The sequence below is a fragment of the Pinus tabuliformis genome, chromosome X (assembly GCF_031772625.1).
Source record: "Pinus tabuliformis cultivar Carrire ecotype Pingquan chromosome X, CPIR1, whole genome shotgun sequence".
Lineage (NCBI taxonomy): Eukaryota > Viridiplantae > Streptophyta > Pinopsida > Pinales > Pinaceae > Pinus > Pinus tabuliformis.
In genome coordinates this window covers 48216301-48235997 of record NC_142308.1, presented here as the reverse complement: position 1 = coordinate 48235997, position 19697 = coordinate 48216301, and the positions used below count along the sequence as shown (strand labels likewise).

The window sequence follows — 19697 nt, the reverse complement described above, 5'->3', positions numbered from 1 at the left end:
GAATGCCCTTAAACATTAAATGAAGTCACTTGATTACAAAAATGGTTAGTGTGCCTTATAATAGATGACCCACCTTCATTCGATGAGTAAGCTAGATGAATTAAGGCACTGACCGGAGCATGGATGGAAGGCCTTTGAGGCTAGCTATTTGTGGATCATCACAGAGCCATTGGTTGGCAAGCTAAACAAATAGGAGACAAAATTTCTCTTAGAGGTTACCCACTTGCGTGGGTAACAGGGCAATGGAAGATGAAGTGATCCTCCATCTCAATTTGTCGAAGATGGCACAACTAGCAAATCTTGTTTGACCAGTCAATTTGGTGGTTCGTCTCAATCTGCAGTTTATGAGAGTTGATTCTAAACTATCCCAAGGGGATTTGCAGGGCATATATCTAATGGAAAAGCGTGTAATGGAGTTGAATGATGAGTCCAGCCCTAAACATCATGAAGTGATCAGAATAAAAGGTCATCTTCGAACATAACCCACCGTGAGGGTTTATCCAAGTGACTTGTATGTGTTACTTGTAGATATCATCTTGGATGATGGTATTTATCTCTTGTTTTGTTGATAAGAGATGGTCAAGTGCACATGAGGAATATCTAAATAGAGGATGTCGGTCCAATGTAATACCAACTGAAGCAACGAGATTTAGGACTCTGATATAATAACATTGAGACTGAGCCAAAGGACTAGGTGTTGCAATGTTCTCTGATGAACAATAGGCCAAGTATGATAGTGGTCATGCCCCTTTGCTATATCAGCAAAGCTCCGGAGACGGTGTAGAAGTGAGATGAGATTGAACACTGTCTCAATTTGGAAGGGACGAGTGCCAAACTTTATGAGGATGATGGGTTGAGTAACTATCTTCTTGCAGCTAATGATACAATGGAGGAGGATGATCTGTACACTCTCTATTGAAGACCAATCAAACTCTAGTACATTAGGTTGTCAAACCTTGGGCCTATATAGAATTGTGGGCCAGGCAAGAGTGTCCATGAACGACATCATGTATGATAGGTCCTAAAAATGGTTCTTGAAATACTACCTCTCAAGAATGGCCAAGAATCCATAGCCCTTGTTGATTTAGGGTTGAAGTGCATGCTGCAAACTAGATTGATGTCTAGTGAATAATAATCCTCAAAAGTATGTGTTGGTGATCTCGATCTCCTCGCCTGTAAAAATAAGTGGTGATCAGAGAGAATCTTCTTCAATATCTTGAAGATCATGACCTTGGTTTTATCTAGGTTGATTGTCAATTGACGAAGATGACAAAGAAGGGCCAGGGCATTCGATTGTCTCTCCAATCCGTCTAGCAATGAGGCTAGAAGGACCACTTGATTTGCAAATAAGAAGGTAACGATCACTGTCCAGGATGTGTTCAATCAAGAAGGACTCTAGCTCGTTAATTCAAATCCCAAATAATGTTGGGGATAAGGGGCAACCTTGTTTGGCCCAATATTAGTTTGAATAAAATTTGACAGGCTGTGCGTTGTGTATAGGTGAGCAAGGATTGGCTTGTATAAATGCATGATGGTTGACGATAAGGTCTTTGAGATGCTAATGTCTCAGAGTCTCTACAATGAAGCTTCCTTGGGGACGAAATCAAAAGCTTTTCGAAAGTCTACAAAATAATAGTAAACTTTTGAAGAGCGATGATGTGCTTCCACAATGATGGCCCTAAGTGTAGGGATGAGTGTAGAGATAGGGGTTATGCCCTATTCTATAACATTTATTTAGCCATGAGGCTTCTATCTTAGCTTACTTCATCCTCTTCTTGCCAGAGTAATTGGAGTGCATATGGTAATTTGTATGGTTTGAAGAAGAGTAGGCTTGAACAGTCTAAGGCAATGACAATGGTGTGTGCACTCCAACCTTCATCATATATGCAAATACATGCAAAGATAGTGGTTGAAGGAAAAGACAAAGATGTGGAATGTGTTTCTTGATGGTATGGGTTTGGACAATAGTGCTAGAGTCGGTCACTTTTGATGATGGTGATCTTCTTGACATGTCATCTTCCACACGAGGAGATCCAAAGATTGGATTGGATACAAAGGAGGATGAAGGTGAGAGTAGCGGTGATGATGGTGATTTTGATGATTCTGACATGGAGGACTATTGATAGTCACAAGCTATGAGATTCTTCTATCTACGGTTCTAGTATCTACCCTATTTTGTATTTGCTATTAGCATTCCAACCTATAGTATTGATGACTCAATATCTATGTAATACATTTTGATTTTGATGACTTAATGAGAAAAGTACAATTTATGGTTCTAATTTCTTATGTGTTTGTCATTTTATCATTATTGATGTAATAATTCGTTGTATCGATATTTTCTAAATGTTCGTCTCTAAAATGTTTGGATCTTTATGTCGATATTTCATTTTTTTTTTAATTTCTAATGTGTGTGTGTGGGGTGTTAGACACTTGTATTTTCCTGTCCTTCTGTCATGTGACTTAGATTAAATATGTTGCCCATCAATGCCAATGCATTGCAAGCTTCTGAGAGGTATTTGCATCTTTGCACCTATGGTATGATATCAAATGAGGTTCTCATATCAATGGTCGCAAGATCTTCCATATCTTTGTCATCATAAGATGCTTGTTCATATGCACATTTTGGCCTTTTTATTGGAAAATCTAGTAGGGCTAGTGCAAAGTCTCACTAGGCATATACAAACCTCGTGGCAACAAGAGATGGACTACCACCGCCACCTCATGATCCAGATTGGATCATTATATTATTTGTCATCCATTTGGATGCTTTTAGAGTGGAAAAATTGAAGGAATCAACTCACAAGACCATTTTTACCAATGGGTCCTAGTTTGGTGTATTAGGTTCGAAAACCCTTTGGAAGTAGTTTGAAGCATTAAATGGTTTTGTTTGGGGTAAAGTTTTGCTGCTTAATTGTCACACCCCCTAGTGCTATTCTACACGTTAGATACCTTTCCAACGATGCAAGAGTTGCCTCAATTGGAGTACGTATGCAAAAGTTATGCCACATAGAAGTGGACCTTCCTCTTTTGACCACCATGATTCATGAGGATGCCACGCAAACCCCCAATATTCATGGAAAATGGGCTAGCCATGTGATCATGATGTAGAAGACTCAAGAAGGGTCAATATTAAAACACTAATGAAGAGTTGAAGGAGTCAAACATAACCACTAGTATGCTCTCGGACCATGATATAACTGGGCCACTAGGATGTCGAGTATTTTGTTCCATAGATGAACGAAGTAGGTGAGAGTTGATATATAGAGAGCAAATAGAGAGGGTTGGTGTAATGTAGTAGCCAACGGGCCATAGGTCTCACCATTTCCATTCAAAAAAAGAGAGAGTAGAGCAATCTCACCTTCTAGCTGGGTTTTCTCTTGTAAAGTTTCCCAGATCATATCTTATGTTATTATGGTTGTGAATGATTTTATTTTTGTTTGTTTACCATTTTTCGCAATTTATATATTGCATGCGTGAAAACAACTTAATAAATCCACAAGTCTATGGAAAATAAGCCTCATAGTGCAAGTTTTGGATTTTAAGTAGAATTATTATTAGATTTGTTGTGAAGAACTATCCAGTGGAATAGTCACGACAATTTACAGATCAAATTGGTATTAGAGTAGGTTTCTTTGGGATATTATGGGGAGCTGTAGGGGATCTAGATCAGTTAAGCTGAAAGTGGTAAAACCCCATCCATGTCTGACGAATCTATTAATAACCCTCAAGATCCCGTAGAAAAGAGGTTTGCATGGCTGGAAGCACAAGTCACAGTTATAAACCATAATGTGAGCCTCCTCATGGTAGCTCCGACCAATAAGCTTGGGCTATTCAAAGAAGATAGAGGTTCTAACGCAGAGGTTGGATTAAAGGGAAGATTGGGTGATTGAGAAACAAAGAGAGAGCCTAGGAAGGAACTAAAAAATGAACAATCCAATTTGAGTGTTGTGAATCGTTGACTGTCCTTGTTCAAGATGGAAGTGAAGGTTGACATCAAGCCACATCAAGATGAGATTGAAACTTTGGAGTTAACTCACTGGTTGCAACAACGAGAGGTTTATTTTAGTGTTGACCACATAAAGGAAGAACATGAAATTCCGTTTGCACATTTGAAATTAAAGGGACATGCCCTGACCTAGTGGGAAAGTCACATGGAAACCTTGAGCTTGGAGGGATATCTTCCAGTGACTAGGTGGGAGGATTTCAAAATTTTCATAAAGTCACAATTCTATCCGATTGAGTATGTAGAAGACCTGTGGATGTGGCATTACTTCAGACAGAGATAAAGGAAGAGTGTATAGGATTACACCACTTAATTTAAGAAGATGGCAATAATGTTGGGAATCTCTCCAAAGAACCTAGACATACTTCTCAAGTATTTGGGGGGTCTACATAGCCATATGCAAAAGCAAGTGATGTTGTTCAAACCTAGGAAGGTGGATGAGGCTTGTGTACAAGCATAGTACCCGAAGAACATATCCTAAAAGAAAGGGAAATCAAGTGGGTCAAAGCAAAAGCACCAAGAAGCTTCCATGGAGGAGAAGAGGAAGTGGAAAGGAGGAAAAAACAAAAAGACAAAAACCATTGTAATATTGATGGCCATTCAAAGGAGAAGTGTTAGAAGTTGCATACAAAGCTTAACTCGAAGAACCAATAAAAATATGCTAAGAAGAAAAACCTCATGGCCACAAATTCGAGTAATTGGGTGGAAAGCAACTTAGACGTGGATGAGAAGATTATGTATACATCGATGTAGAAGGGGGTGAATCTGAGTAGCCTTCAACAATAGGAAGAATGAAATGGCTAGACTTTTCCATATCAAGATACAAGCTAGGAAGATGAAAATTGATGCTCTATTCGACTTACGATCACAGGTGAATCTCATAGCAACAGATCGGGTCTAGAAATTGTGACTAGAGTCTCATGACCATCCTAGCCGATATCCATTAGGATGGATCAACAAGGAGGTAGAGATAAAGGTAAACAAACAATGCAAGATCAAATTGCTATTAGTGTTGATTTTATTGATGAAGTAGAATTGGATGTAGAGTTATATTTGGGAATCCCTATATGTACGTGTGAGATGCGATCTTCATGTAGAGAGCCAACCAATATTTCTTTATCGAGGATAGAAAATACTTCATCATCAACACGCACAAGGGCAAGCCGATCTTGTTGGTAAGTGCCAAATAGGCCAAAAAGTGATTAGTTCTAGCAAGAAGTATGTATTGATGTTTTTAAAAGAAAATCAATTTGTAGTAGAGTCCATGAGAGCTAAGTCATCCCTAGAGGGGTGCACTAGGAATAGAAACAATAACTCGAAGAGTTACTACAAACAACAAGGGCATTTTCCAGTTGCCTAAAGGGCTGCCACCCACGAGGGAAGTGGAGCATGAGATCTCGCTGATGCCAAACTATCTGTTGCCAAACATTGGGTTGTACAAACAATTCTTTATAGAGTAAAATGAGGTGAAGAATCAGTTGTAGCAACTACTGGAATATGGTGTCATTCGATCTAGTAAATCATTTTGTGGGTCACCCATCATCATTGTGCCAAAGAAGGATGGAACTTGGCAGTTGTGTATTGATTACAGGGCATTAAACAAAATTATGCTTAAGAATAGTTACCTCCTGCCTAGGATAGATGATCTACTAGATCAATTGCAACAAGCCAAATACTTCACTAGGTCCAGGTTAGAGAAGAAGATTACCTAGTAGACCACCTTCAAAACTAGGCAAGGTTTGTATGAATGTTTAGGCATGCCATTTGGTCTATGCAATGCATCAAATACTTTCATGATATTAATGTATGATATACTTTTCCCTTTATGTAATTCATTTCTTATTGTTTAATTGTATGATATACTGGTATACAACGCTACCTGAGAGGAGCACATCTCACGTTTGGTGCAGGTGCCAAAGACATTGAAGAAGCACCCACTGTTGGAAAATCTGAAGAAGTGTGAGTTTGCACAACAGTTTTTGGTGTATTTGGGATATGTGATAGGTGGAGGAGAGCTGAATATAGATCATGCCAAGATGGAGGCCATCATGAAGTGGTTGGTGCCTACGGAAGTTTTTGAAGTTAGGAGTTTTGTTGGAGAAGCATAGTACCTCGGGAAATTAATAACCACGTTTTTAACAGTAGTAAGACCACCCCACACCGCAACAATGAGTGGTATGAATTTCTAGTGAGGAAAGGGTCAACAAAGGGACTTTGCAGATTTATAAAAGAAGATGAGTCAAATATTGGTTCTAGTGTTATCAAACTTGCAACAACCCTTTGAAGCAGTGTTGATGGAAGGAGGAAGGGTAGTATGCTACCATTCTAAAGCGTTTCATGGAGCAATGCTTAGTCAACCTACCTATGTCAAGGAACTCAATGTGCTAGTGCAAGTTGTGAAGAAGTGGAAACACTATCTGATGGGAAAGGAGATGACAATCCACATTAATCACTTGCCACTACAGTACCAGGCCGAGAGTAAGCTACAACATACACAACACACACACACACATATATGACAATAAAAATTTCATCTTACTATTCATCTTTTAGAATCTAGATTCTATATTTAAAAATATGTTATCATCATCATGAATTTAACATAAACAAATCATCATCATCAATTCAACATAAAATTTAAACATTGTCATCATCATTAATGATTATTATAACATTCAACATATCATCAAATTTCTGTTTCCAATTTCAATCATCATCATCATCACCAAAATTAATAATGCTAAATTCACACTAAATAGTACAAATTACAAAATGAACTATCACTGACAGTCTACTATCATATGACATATTATGGTATTTAATGTTCATTGTTCAAAAGTTTAAAACATCATATATTACATTTACATATCATTAAATATGTCTTCATCCATGTAATTAAGATCCACATCAACATTTGGATCCTCTCCATGAGTGGGAGCATTACTGTCATGTCCACTTGAAGATGCAATTATTGGTGCTTCCTCATTAAACAAAGTTATATGAGACATGGCATTCAATGTCATATCCAATTCAGGCAACTTTGTAAACGGATCCAAAACCCTTAAAAATGCCTGAAACGTTTCAGAAATAGGATCCTGCATATCTAAAACCTATGAAATGTTTTAGAAATAGGATCTTGCATTTCCAAAAAAGTGATCTTGCATTTCCAAAAAAGTGAAAACATTTCAGTGCAGTTTCATATTGTTTCGTACCCATTTCCGTTTTCGTTTCCAAAATGTTGAATGACGTTTCTAGGGTTTTGGAGGGACGTTTCTAATAACTGAGCATTAGAGAGGTTTAAATCTCCAAGGTTGCTGGGCATTTTTGTGTAAGGAAAACAATGGCCAACTTGCAAAGGTATGTGTATTGGCCTAGGATGTAAGAAGAGGTATCAAAGTTCATAAGGGAATGTACGCTTTGTTGTACCAACAAGCCTAGTAACAAGAAATAGGGTCTATATCATCCCTTTCCTGTAACCACTTGTCCTTGGGAAAGCATTTTCATGGACTTTGTGAGAGCTTTACCAACAACCAAGAAGGGACATGACTACGTGTTCATGATAGTTGACAGGTTCAACAAGATGTGTGTTCTAATGCCTTGTAAAAAGACCATTAGTGGGCAAAAGACAATGAACTTGTTCTTTGAACAGGTTTGCGTGTGTTGCCTCAAAATCTAGTAGGTCTTGTGAGCTTGTGAGGGGAGCTCACCAGGAAAAAGCTAGACTAAGGGACAATAATGAGGTGTGGCTCACTGTCACCACAACCACTACCTCTTGCTCTTTTGTGGACTTTCACCACTAGGGAGGCTTCCCTATAGTATGGCAGCTATGAGAGATATGCTAAGTCTAGGGGATAAGGTGACAAGATAGGCTTATAGAGGACAACTCTTCTTAAGGACAAGGGTCAACAAGTAATATAGGGCAATTTAAATACTCCAATTAGCCTATTTAGGGCACAAATGTTCTAGGGCTTAATGAATAGCAAGCCTAATGGATCAACCTAGAATCACAAGGCCAAGAAAACACTTCCAAGCAATGAGTACTAGAAACCAATGGAACAGGAAGCCTTTAACAAGCCCCAAGTTGAAGCTTAGGGAAAAATATGGCTTTTCTAAGGAAAGATATACTTCAGGCAAATAATTTTGCTTTGAGATGGATGGATTAGCCACTAAAGGGGGGTGATTTTGAGGCAACCAACACCTTTCAATGTTGAATCCTTCCATAAGCCAACGACTGGAACCCTACGTCAATTTCGTGCCATACCCTAGCTAGTGGCTTATTCTTAAAGGGCCAGAAATCAATTTAAGAGAGAGAAAGTGAAGTTTAAGGTAAATTTTGTGGGTGATCAACAAAGTGATGGTATGCTTGAGAGCATTTTACTTCAAATTTTCTTATTAGCCCAATATTAGCAATCACATCAACAAGATAGTAAAATGCAAATAGAACATAAATGTAAACAATAGAAGACAAGCCAAGACAAGAGGACACAAGATGTGGCACCAGCAAGGGACAAAACCCAATGTGGGGAAACCCTTGATCAATTCTTCTTATATTCTTCAATAATTCAACAGAGAGAGAGAGATAGTACAATTATACAAATTTGTAATTTTATGACAGCAACAACAAAACCCTAACCAACAAAGTCAAAGCTGGTCAAATAGGTCAGATTTGACCTCCAACCAATTTCGGTCAATGCTCAGTCAACTCGGCCTACAACAACAAGAGTAGGCAGCGCAAAGCAGTTTGAAAAACCCAGTCAAACTGTAGTCAACGCTGGGATAGATCTGCGGTCAACCTTTGATAGTCAAAGCTGGTCAAAGTGTGGTCAAAATAGGTCAACAAAAATGCGGCCTGCCTAGGAGAGGCTGTCCAATCTAGTCCGCAGTCAAAGGAGACTCCATGCTGGTCAATGCTGCCAAAACTGTCCACCTGCACCTCGGTCAACCCAAGTCAACGCTGCCCTAACCAGATCTACGTCCTCCTTCTTCCCACGTGTGAGAGACCTACTCCTCCTATGCATACCCAATCAAGCTAGGAGAGAGAAGAATGAGAGATGAGATGAGTGAAATTATGCCACAAGGTCTCCTCCTTTTATATGCCACGTTGAGGATAAGTTGGGGGTGTAAAACACTGTTTTGCTTGCTGGCCAACCTTGACAAATTGTCAAGAATACAAATAAATTCATATCTCCATGAATACAAGTCGAAATCGGATGATCGTTAGATCAATCCTACACCTCTCGTAGAGAGGAATCTAGGAAAAATATCAGTTGCCATAAATAAGGTGACTCACATGGAGTTTGGCCCTAGTTGCCAATTTTAACACTCCCTCTCTACTAGGGAGAACTCCATCTGCTAATCCATTTGTCTGTCGGTACTATCTCTGCCATCAATGCATTGCTCTGCACAACTCTGCTCTGCTCTGCTGAACTATGAAGAAGAAGAAAAAGTGATCGAGAATGTATCATACCATCCTCTATTGACCTGAAGTCAGTCCCAGATAAATGAGTGTCTCATAACACTCTTATTGACCCGAAATTAGTTCCAAATAAAGAGAGCGTGTCATACCACTCTTACTGATCCGAAATCAGTTCCAAATAAAGAGTGTCTCATAGCACTCTTACTGACCCAAAGTAAGTTCCAATTGATCCCAAATCAATATCATCCTAGCATGTGGAGTACGGTAGTTACACGATGCACCCATCAGTACTACTATGGCCCCTATCCTCATTTCCCTACTCATTGGCCAGATGAGAGGTACTTCCCATGAGTCCCAGATTGCATGGGTAGGATGTCTCAGCAGGAAAAGGATGAACCACTCATCCTGCCTACAAGTCGCCACGGGGTATCACAGGGGAAGGTTGAACCACTCACCCTGTACACAACAAACCACTAGGAGAAGGTTGAACCACTCACCCTCTGGTTGCTCATTGCTCTAAGAAGTACCCCAAGCCCCTCGGAGCTCCCAGGGCTCAATGTATATATCATACAAGACTCTCATAAGAGGGTCTCTCCACGACTCCTAGTCGTTCTCGGAAAGTCAAGAATTTGACCTTTCCTAGGGGCTTCGTCAGAATGTCGTGGACTTGCTCATTAGTCCCAATATGATGGAGCCTTATTTCTCCTCGTTGTACGATATCTTGGATAAAGTGGTACTTGATATCGATGTGCTTGGAGCGACCATGAAATACAGGATTCTCTGATAAACTTGGGTGAGAGAGGGAATTTGATGGGTGGAGCCCAGGAGGAGCATGAGGGATGGCTAGCTATAAATTGGAGGTGAGGCTCTCATTTTAGGGGCCTTTTGACATTTGATTATCCATTGTTACTCTAGCTGTTTAGCTGAGTTACAAGTGATGCTTAGCACAAGAGCTTCCAAAGGAGTGAAGCTCAACTTTCTTTTCAGTGGACCTTGAGTGACACCCTAGGAAAAATTTCTGTCTTATTTGGAGGCTGGGGGGGAGGCATCACACAACACTATGCCATTTTGGTTTTACTGGGATGTAGAGGGAGAGGCCACACACTCATTGAGAGGATTGGCCCCGGAAGTTGGGGTCTCTATTGCTGCAGGGGAATCTTGATCGTATTCCAGTGAAAGGAGGGAGATTTTGGGAGGCAAAAGGGAGTCCCTCACTGTTGTACGAATTGTTGAAGCTTGCTACTGCGTCATCTCTCACAGGCCTGTGAAGTTCTCTTGGGTGATTGTAGAGTGGAGTGTCGGTTGGAGGATTTAGGGGTTGAGTTGCTAGGATTTCATTCGGAGGGAGATTTTGGGAGATTGTCAGCATTTTGAAGCAGAAATTCATCATTTTCTATTACAGGTGAAGCGTTTTGGTATTTGAGGAGGGCAAAGCTATTTGGGATCGAATTTGAAGGGTCAAAACCAAGAGAAAACCCTTTCTGGGTTTTTGACAAGGATCACATCCCCAAATTTACAGAATTTCTTGGGCTCTTTTGAGGGGGCAAATCAGGGTGCGAAGTCAGCCAACAATGCAGAAAAACTGGGCCAACGATTTCTGGAGGGACAAACCATTGCAACAGTTGGGCGTTGAAAGATTGATCACCTGGGGCTTGTAGCTTTCCTTGAGCAAGCCCAGGTGCACTCCTTCCAATTTTATTGTACTCCAATAGTTTATTTATAATAAAATTGGCCATTTTGGGTGTTTCAGAGCATTTTTCTGTTCATGGGTGTTTGCTGAAATTTATTGTGTTGTTATTTCTATGCATGTCTTTGATTATCATTGTAAAATTTCTATTTGGAACATTACACAAGAAGCCTTGGGGACCTGACCACTCATGCTTGAGTGACGCGTAGGAGATGGCAGAGGTAGATCGGGAGGATCCTTTTGACTTTCACGAGGAGGATTCTTCTTTGGGTGAGTCCATGGGTTCATACAAGGATGCCTCTGAGGAGCATGAGCAGTCATAATGGGTTGTTGATAGCCATCCCAATACATATTCATGTGCATGTTGAGCAGTCAGTGGACCTTATGGGAGATATTTAGGGAGATGAGTCCCTAGTGACGATTCATTATGAGCAACCTATGGTAGGACATGAGTCAAATGATGAGGATGTTATGCACAATGTGCAAGATGGGCCATTTTTGGAGGGTCAGCTAGTGGCTCATGTTGAGCCTATCTTGGAGGAGGATGAGCAACCATCCTTGGGGCTAGCCATTGGCGAGGGGTAGACAGATGCATAGAGAACGAGCAGGGTTGTAGTTCTTGTAGACACTTGTTGTCAGGAGGTGTTGGAGTTTGATAGGATAGTTTTGCAGGAGGTTGGTAGACTGGAGCAACGTGGAGTTTCCTGTCAGACGAGTGAGATGGCGGTGCATCCATCTTTGGGTCTACCCATTGATGAGGTGCAAACAGATGCAGGGGTAGCCAACACAACTGTAGCATTTTCAAGTAGCAGTCCTCTCCAGAAGTACATAGACAGGGCTTGCAACACAACTTACCCACTTTTTCATTATAGGGAGAGGGGCATGATTTCTTGGATAGATTTTGCTGATGGATTTAACAAAGCAACATGAGTTGAGTATGGGCTAGTGTCAGCATAATAGACTTGTTCCATACATGGGTGCCCATGCATTCGATTCTTTCCACGAGATAGATTGGCGAGAGATCATGAGTTGGTATCTTATTGATGGGGCGTCATTATTAGTTAGGAGCATAACACAAGAGGAGCCCTTGGATGTGAGGGATACTGCATGTTCCAGTTGGCGATGGTCTGCAGGCCGACAACTCTTCAACATTCCATCCTAGCATAAACAAAGTGGGATTGGCATTGGTTTGTGTCGGGGGTTCGTTGGAGAGAGGTGATGAGTTTGTATTCAACTTGTTACCCAGCACTTTGTGGGTGATATCCCCAGGAGAATTTTTTCTTCATGATGAGCCTCAACCGACAGCCAACATCCCCTTGATGCCTCCTACTAGCTCGTTATGCCATTTCTCTTCCACCTGAGCTTGCCATGTGGTCCCTCACCCACCTGTATTGATCGTATGTTTGGAGGTGGGCCTCCCGAATCTAAAGGTATGTTTTGTCACTTGGTAATTGAGTTTTGGGTTTACTTATCATGGATACTTCTGGTTATGGATTGATGGGGGGATTTGGTGGAAAGAGTGGGCTTAGTTTGTGCTCATGTCCCCTTGATCTCTTTTGGTTGTTACCCTTGGATCTTAGTCCCGTGGGATCTCCTTTATTGGCCATTTGGTTCTAGGGTGGTACTACATGGGAAACCTCGACTTTGGGTGTGTGGTCCCGCTCCTTTATCTGCACATATCACTCCCTTTCCCCTCATTATACCCCATTCATCTTTTCTCCCACTTGGGTCCACATTCCCATTTTGGGTCAACATAGCGCTAGCCTCCCTATTCCCTTGCCCCTACCTTGGGTCAGGCTTAGAATGATGCCTCAGAGGTTGAAGCAATTAAAAGAAAAATTGAAAAGCAAAAATGATCACATTTAACAGGAAATTGTACCACAAAATGCAAAAGATGGTCGAGACAAAAATAATTAACACATGGGCAAAAGCCATTACATTAGCTCTACCCCAACCATGGGCATCACTCTGGTTCCATAGGCCCTATTTGAGCCTCCTCTATCATTCAGGAACCCATGATTGTTCCAACCTCTGGAGGGCAATGAACTGCCCTACGTCAAAAAGGGTAATCACTGTTATATTATACACATCACGCTCTTGTCCTTTGAACCCCAAGCAGTTAATTAAAGAAAATTCATTGAAGGGAAAAGAGTCAAAGACATATAAAGAAGGGTGGAAAAATCAAGGTTGGGGCACCTCATGTACCATGGCTGCTCCCTCCTATACATTATATACCCAGGTGTGTGCTTACCGTTATCTAGCTACCCCTATGCCCCATTATGTGGCCCAAGCTATCCCTCTCATTCCCTATTCCATCTCACCTATTTGTCACTTGCCACCCCCAATAGAAGGTTGTACCTTGAACATACTATCCCCTCTAAGGGATGAAACCACCTAATAAGGTACTTGGCTAACCCCTTTTGGAGTTTGGAGACACTAGCACATGCTAAAGTCCATTGCGGAAGGGTATGCCATTATGAAGTGACCGCTTTGTTATCCATGGTTTGTAAGCATCTTTACCTAATTATTCTAATGACTGATTGTATTGGAAGCCTAGGGGACGCATTGGATCTTATGCAGGATTGCAAGTGGTTTCCATTTGGTTTTGGCTTCCCTATAAGGGATCTTGACCCTCAGAGGTCCACATTGGCACATTTAGGGTGTGCATAGAGAGACATGGGCCTCCACAACAATAGACAACACTCCACATATCTTCATGGATGTTCACAGACTACTAGTGATCCACTTTTGGGGCGATGGTGACATGATTGGTACACTATGCTCAGCAGCAGGCCTCCACAAGAGCAATATTCATTCCACCACTTGGACCATTGTAGAGGATCTAACGGCATCTCCGATTCATATGGAAACCCATGGGGTCATTGATTTGTCCTTAAACCCACTGAGAGCACCACAGGTCTAGTACTTGGAGAACAAGGGGCCACCCCCTTGTCCATCATATTCTGAGGAATTTATTCCTCAATATGGCACTTCAGGATGTTATTGAGCCTTTGGAGGGCCCTGTGACATGCATACGTTATTATTTGGCCCCTTGTGAGGCTTCTTTTTACATTATGAGATAGTATGGTGGGCTTGTCACCATTAAGGGTTATTATTTGCACATTATTTTATCATTAGGGACCCATAGGCTAATTCGAACTCCTTAGGAAGCTATATATTGATGTTAGATACATTCATTTGTATCATCACTTGACTTGGGATCTCTCTAATCGGAGAGAATTTTCGCACTTTTTCCTTGTTGGATATTTTTGGAGATGGATGAATTTTGGTGTATGGATTTGGGCTATTTCTCTTGACTTGGAGCTTTATTGAGCAAATGAAATGCTGGTTGGATATACTCTATAACGTCGTAAGTAAATTTTGATGCTATTATTCTTGTTGCTGCATACTGCTAAAATTAGGGCTTGTTGCTGCATTATCGAAATGTGGAATTGAGCGTGTTTTAGCTAATTTAATGTATGGGTCAATGTTATATGAATGAAATGTCCTAGAGATTTATTTGTCTCGAGAAGCTTGCATCATTTGCTTTGAAGTATAAATGCTTGAAGGTCACTTTTCTTTTCTTTCTCTCAACATTGGATGAAGTTGACTTTTTGGGCCTCCTTGATCAAGAATCCAAGTTCTTACTCATTACCATCCTTGACTCCATATCAATGTTGCACGAAGTGGGGACACGGAAGCGTCATTTTCCAAAAATCTAGGAAGCGAAGCGTCTGGTATATATATATTTATATTTTTTTGCATTTATACTCAAAACAAACATCCCAAATACCAAATTAGTTGTAGAAGACATGAAAACATGCATATTTTTGCATAAATCAAGATAGATATAACATCCATTGTACATTAATGATTAATTATTCGAGCATGAACCATTTAGATGCATCAACCTTCTAGAATCTAGATTCTTCTCCTCTTGTCTAGCCTTTGCCTCTACCTCGATTGTCTAGGGATATTAGTCAACATTGCCCAATTTTGATCAAACTACCTAATTCAAGACTTAAAATATGGTAGAAAAAGCTTAACATGCTTGATCGATGATTTTGACTTGATTGAAAGGTAATTTTTTGCTAAGGGCGTGCCGCGTGACAAAGGAGTTCAACAATTAACACCACCAACACTAGGGTACATATAGGGCTTGGTGCTCTTGATTAAATGCTAATCGCATACCTTCATACTTGATATAATCTAATGAAATGCCACAATCCCATTGATCTTGAATTCCTGAAAACTGTTAACTCTGCTGAATTTTGAATAGGATATGAAATTCTATTTTCTCTGTATGAAGTCCAATGAGGCTCGAACCACTCTCAAACATCCCGAGTCATTTCATGGTAATGTTAAAAATTTAGGTAAAAGGATGAAAATGAAAAATAAAGGAGAATGTCACTTTTACTTTAAGAATTTAACATTACCATGAGGGAGCATCTGCTATATATATATATATATATTTTTGTTTTTTTATCTTTTATATTTTTTTTTTCCTTCATTCCTCACCCTAACCCAAGGTGGACCCACCCCCAACAAGCAAACTCACCTAAAATTAAAAAAAATTGAAAAAAAATGATTTTCTAAATGCTTTTCCGGAATCGTACGGGAAGCGTATGCTTCGCCCTCCGAAGCGCCACGCTTCGTATTGCCAAAGCGCCGTACGAAGCACGCTTCGGAGGTTTGGAAGCGCTCTTCCGAGCCACGCTTAGGAAAATTCCAGGAAGTGACAAAAAAATTCGGAAGCGTGCTTTCGAAGCGCTTCGTGCAACATTGCTCCATATCCCCAAGTGAATTAGGCACTGGTTCCTTAAAAAGGATGATCATCTCAACCTTCATTTTACCATTTTCCCCCTTTTTCCCAAGTCTAGCCCCATTAGGTCACCTAGGGCATCAATTTCTTGGCAATTGGGCCAAGGAAAAATTTGATTTCCTCTAGGCTACTGCATTGGTGGGTCCCCTCCCTCTCCAAATTTGATGCCATTCTGGTAGTGGAATCTCCGGGAATCCTAAGCCCTAGCTCTAGGACCGAATTTTGCTTAAGTATCCCCAAGGATATACCTTAATAGGATCAATTCAACCTTTTGAAGTGAATATTCTTGTTTGGTCCTTTCCCTTCACCTTGTCCAGGATAGGAACATCATTGGTTGCTGCATTTCATCCCCGAACCTGGGCTGGGTCCACTTGGCCCTGTGTGTTCCCACTTCTCAATAAAGATTATTTGTCAAAGACCATTTGGGAGTCCATGTTTCCAAGGATTATAGGGATTGAGAAACTTATCTATAAGCTTACCCTTTCTCCCTCAACCCCTAAATCCTCACCCCTTACCCCTGGTTGACCAAGTCCCTTGCTTAAAGAGCAAGCAAGTCCTATTCTTTACTCCATCCTTGGGAGATGGTTTTCAAGGTCATTCCTCACCTCTCCATTGACACCTACTTTACAAAGTGATCCTTATACTACTGGGACTCCTCCCATCGGTGAAAGTCCATAAAGAGCAAGGAGACTTAGCTGTGGTGATAGTGTTCTAAGCCTCTGCCATTGCCCTTGACCTAGCAGTTGCCCTCTTAGGAAACCCCTTTTAGGTCCCTTGATGGTTTGTGTGGTAACACGACTGATGGAGCAACAACTATAGCCGGAGACAGAGCACAACTAGAGCCATGGGTTAGGGGTATTGATGATTGGCCATAGTGGCATTGGGATCCAGGAATTTGTTAGCAGGACTAGTCAGAGTTTAGTTTGTTATCTAGGCACTAAGGGATCCGTTCATGGTTGGGTGGCACAGAGGCATGGTATCACCCAATGGATTGTATGGGATCCAGGTATTGGTTCTTGGTCTCATAGGGCCACCAAGTTGGTTGACAAATATGGATTGCTTGAGGGTGAGCAATCTTTGGGTGGGAAGATTTGTCATGTTCCTTTTCTGGTTTCCCCTTAAATGTGGTCAGGATGGACTTTCAGGGTTGGAGGCACCTAGCTCACAGGAGTGAGTTTACTCCATGAGTGTGTCCAGGGCTTTCTGGAGGGGTTTTGAGGAGTTTTTATGAGGTTTGATGGCATTCGCTTGGCATATTCCATCATCCGCTTAACTTGCCTTTTCTTTCGTTGCATTCCAACAGCTTTCGAAAAACGGGGTTATTATGGAGCCTAACTCAATTCAATATGCTGAAGGTGGCATTCTGGGAGAGATACTTGATGGAACACCTTAGTGTAATAGCCTGTTGGAACTAGAACAAGAAGATCTACAGGATGAGATGGTAGGAAGTGACTTTCAGTGGTCTGAGGGATGGTGGCCGATTTACCATTTTCCCTAATTAAAAATGTGTTTTAATTAAAATGAAAGGAGAGGAAAAGTGCCAAGTGATTAAAATAATAATAAAATAAGGTTTCTAGAGGGGTCCATCAGATCTATAAAAGCAGAAGAGACCATTTGAGGACAATTTGGATTATTGAAATTTTTTGTTGATGAGGTTTGGAGAACCTAGTTCCCAGCTTTTATAGCCCTAGGACAGAAACCCTCAGGTTCACTAGTGGGTGTTGGATGAAAATCCAACACTCTTGAGGAAATTTCACCCAAATATCTCACGGCGCTTCATTGGAGTTTTGGAAAGAGCAGGTTTGTAGTAGCAGGTTTGCAGCGGTCTTCTCACTGGGCTGTCTACATCATTGCCAGGGTCATACATCATTTTGGTCAGATATTTTTTTTCTGGGTTTGGCTCCGCTTGCTTAGCAAACCTAGGTTCCACTATTCCTTCATGTTGATGTACTTTTTCCAGTGGATTAATAAAACGGCTCAGTGATTTTAGTGGTGCTTATTTGTGCATCAAATTGTTGATTGTGTGTCCATTTGTGATTATTTTGTTGTTCAAGTTCATTTCTGGTATCTACTGTCAAAATTTCCATTATGGATATTACATAATGTTCATATTTGGTTTTCCCGGTTTGGGTTCCAGCAGAAAATCTGTGTATATTTTTTATGTTCTCGCCATTGTTTAAATTTCTCTTTTAAGAATCTGTTTGCAGGTAATTTGTGTACAGGGTTGAAACGTACATGTCTGATGTCTAAAGTGGAAAAAGAGACAGGGCTGATGTAAAAAAGAACACAAATTAGCGTAGATCCATTTTAACCCTGGATCTTTAAGAAACAAAAGGTTTGCACACGGGTTTTTTGGGTCCTTCCTGGTATTTACTAGATTTGAGGTTAAGATGGATGTTAAAAAAAACTAACATAGATCCATTTGGACCCTGGATCTTTTCAGCAATGAAGGATTTGCCTGGGGTCTTCTGGTGCCTCGTGGCGCTTAATATATCTGGGGTTAAGATGAAACTATGCTAGTATTGCACCTAGAGTCATATCTTTTGGACATGTCCTGATAGTATGGTGTACAATTTCGTTATTTGTTTCACCTGTCCCCTATTCATCATTAGTGGATATTTATTTCTTTTTAGACATCTGTCTTTATACGGTGATGTGTTGATGATTTCCTGCTTTCATGTCTTATAACCAACCTCATGTTTGTTACGGATGTGCTTTAGTCTTAAGTGTTAAGAATCTAAGATTTAACACATTAGGTTTGCATTGTCAGAGTAAAATAGTCCCCGCACAAAAAGGATGCAAAGGTGCAATATTGCTGGTCTTGGTGTAAAGTGGGCCTCCCTTTAATCCAAAGCCTATCTAATTGCTCTTAGATCACCTTAGTATAGAAAAGTTTTATTTCCTTGTTATTCCTAACATCCTATCAAAAGTTTTCACCAAGTACTTTTTCCCCTTGAACATTATATAGGATATGTATTTAGTTAGTAACTGCAGTTTCTTTCGAATCTTAGTTGCATTATATGCAGGATGTGAAACTGACTATATACAGCAATTTAATGCATCTTTTTTGTTATAGTTGTTTCTGGTTGTTCAGAGGTTTGCTGGTTGATTTTTTTGAAATTGGAAAGTACAGTAAAGCATAGTAAGGCATGACATTGGTTGAATTTGTTTTAACAGCATATGCAGTTTTGAATATTCTAGCGCCATCTAATACAAATTTAATAATACAGGTTCCTGTACAAACTCCTGCTCACAGTAGCAGAAAAGGTGTGCTTTCACTTGTCTTCAAAACTTTTTCATGCGTATCTAATTCATGTATCTAATTTGCCTTGTCATATATAAGATTTTCACATCAGCAGGAAAATTTCACTATTAAAGGCTCTCTGTTCTTTCATCCCAACACCTTGATTGGGACCATTATTTCTGTCAACCTCTATATGAAGTTAGAATTTGGTGCCCACTTATGAATTATTGTTTTCTATAGGAAAGAGGCAGCCCGACTTGAGCACTGACCTGCAACCCAGTTCAAAGAAACAATATAACCTGAGGAATAGATCTTCCTTATGCAATGAAGAGGTATGTCAAAATATGGAAAACTTTGGTATTTATGGGTATCCAAGAAATATGGCTATGTCATATGCTATTTAGGATGCTGGAGGTTGAGCTCTCTAAATTGTAAAGTTTAAGATGAATACAGTAAGGCTTGAAGTTGGTTGGCAGTGTTTAAGCATAAAATATAGTTTCTAAACATGTTTATCCAATCAAA

The 19697-nt window shown here is 40.4% G+C and overlaps 1 protein-coding gene across 6 annotated transcripts in view; it reads left to right on the top strand.

Moving 5' to 3' along the window:
• LOC149138257 (uncharacterized) overlaps window positions 1-19697 on the top strand; it is a 190880-nt gene that overhangs the window by 13868 nt on the left and 157315 nt on the right. For all 6 annotated transcript variants that reach the window (XM_089446641.1, XM_089446638.1, XM_089446642.1 and 3 more), the window contains exons 2-3: window positions 19162-19198; window positions 19416-19507. In XM_089446641.1, coding sequence (XP_089302767.1) covers window positions 19162-19198; window positions 19416-19507 — 129 coding nt within the window. The remainder of the gene's footprint in view (window positions 1-19161; window positions 19199-19415; window positions 19508-19697) is intronic.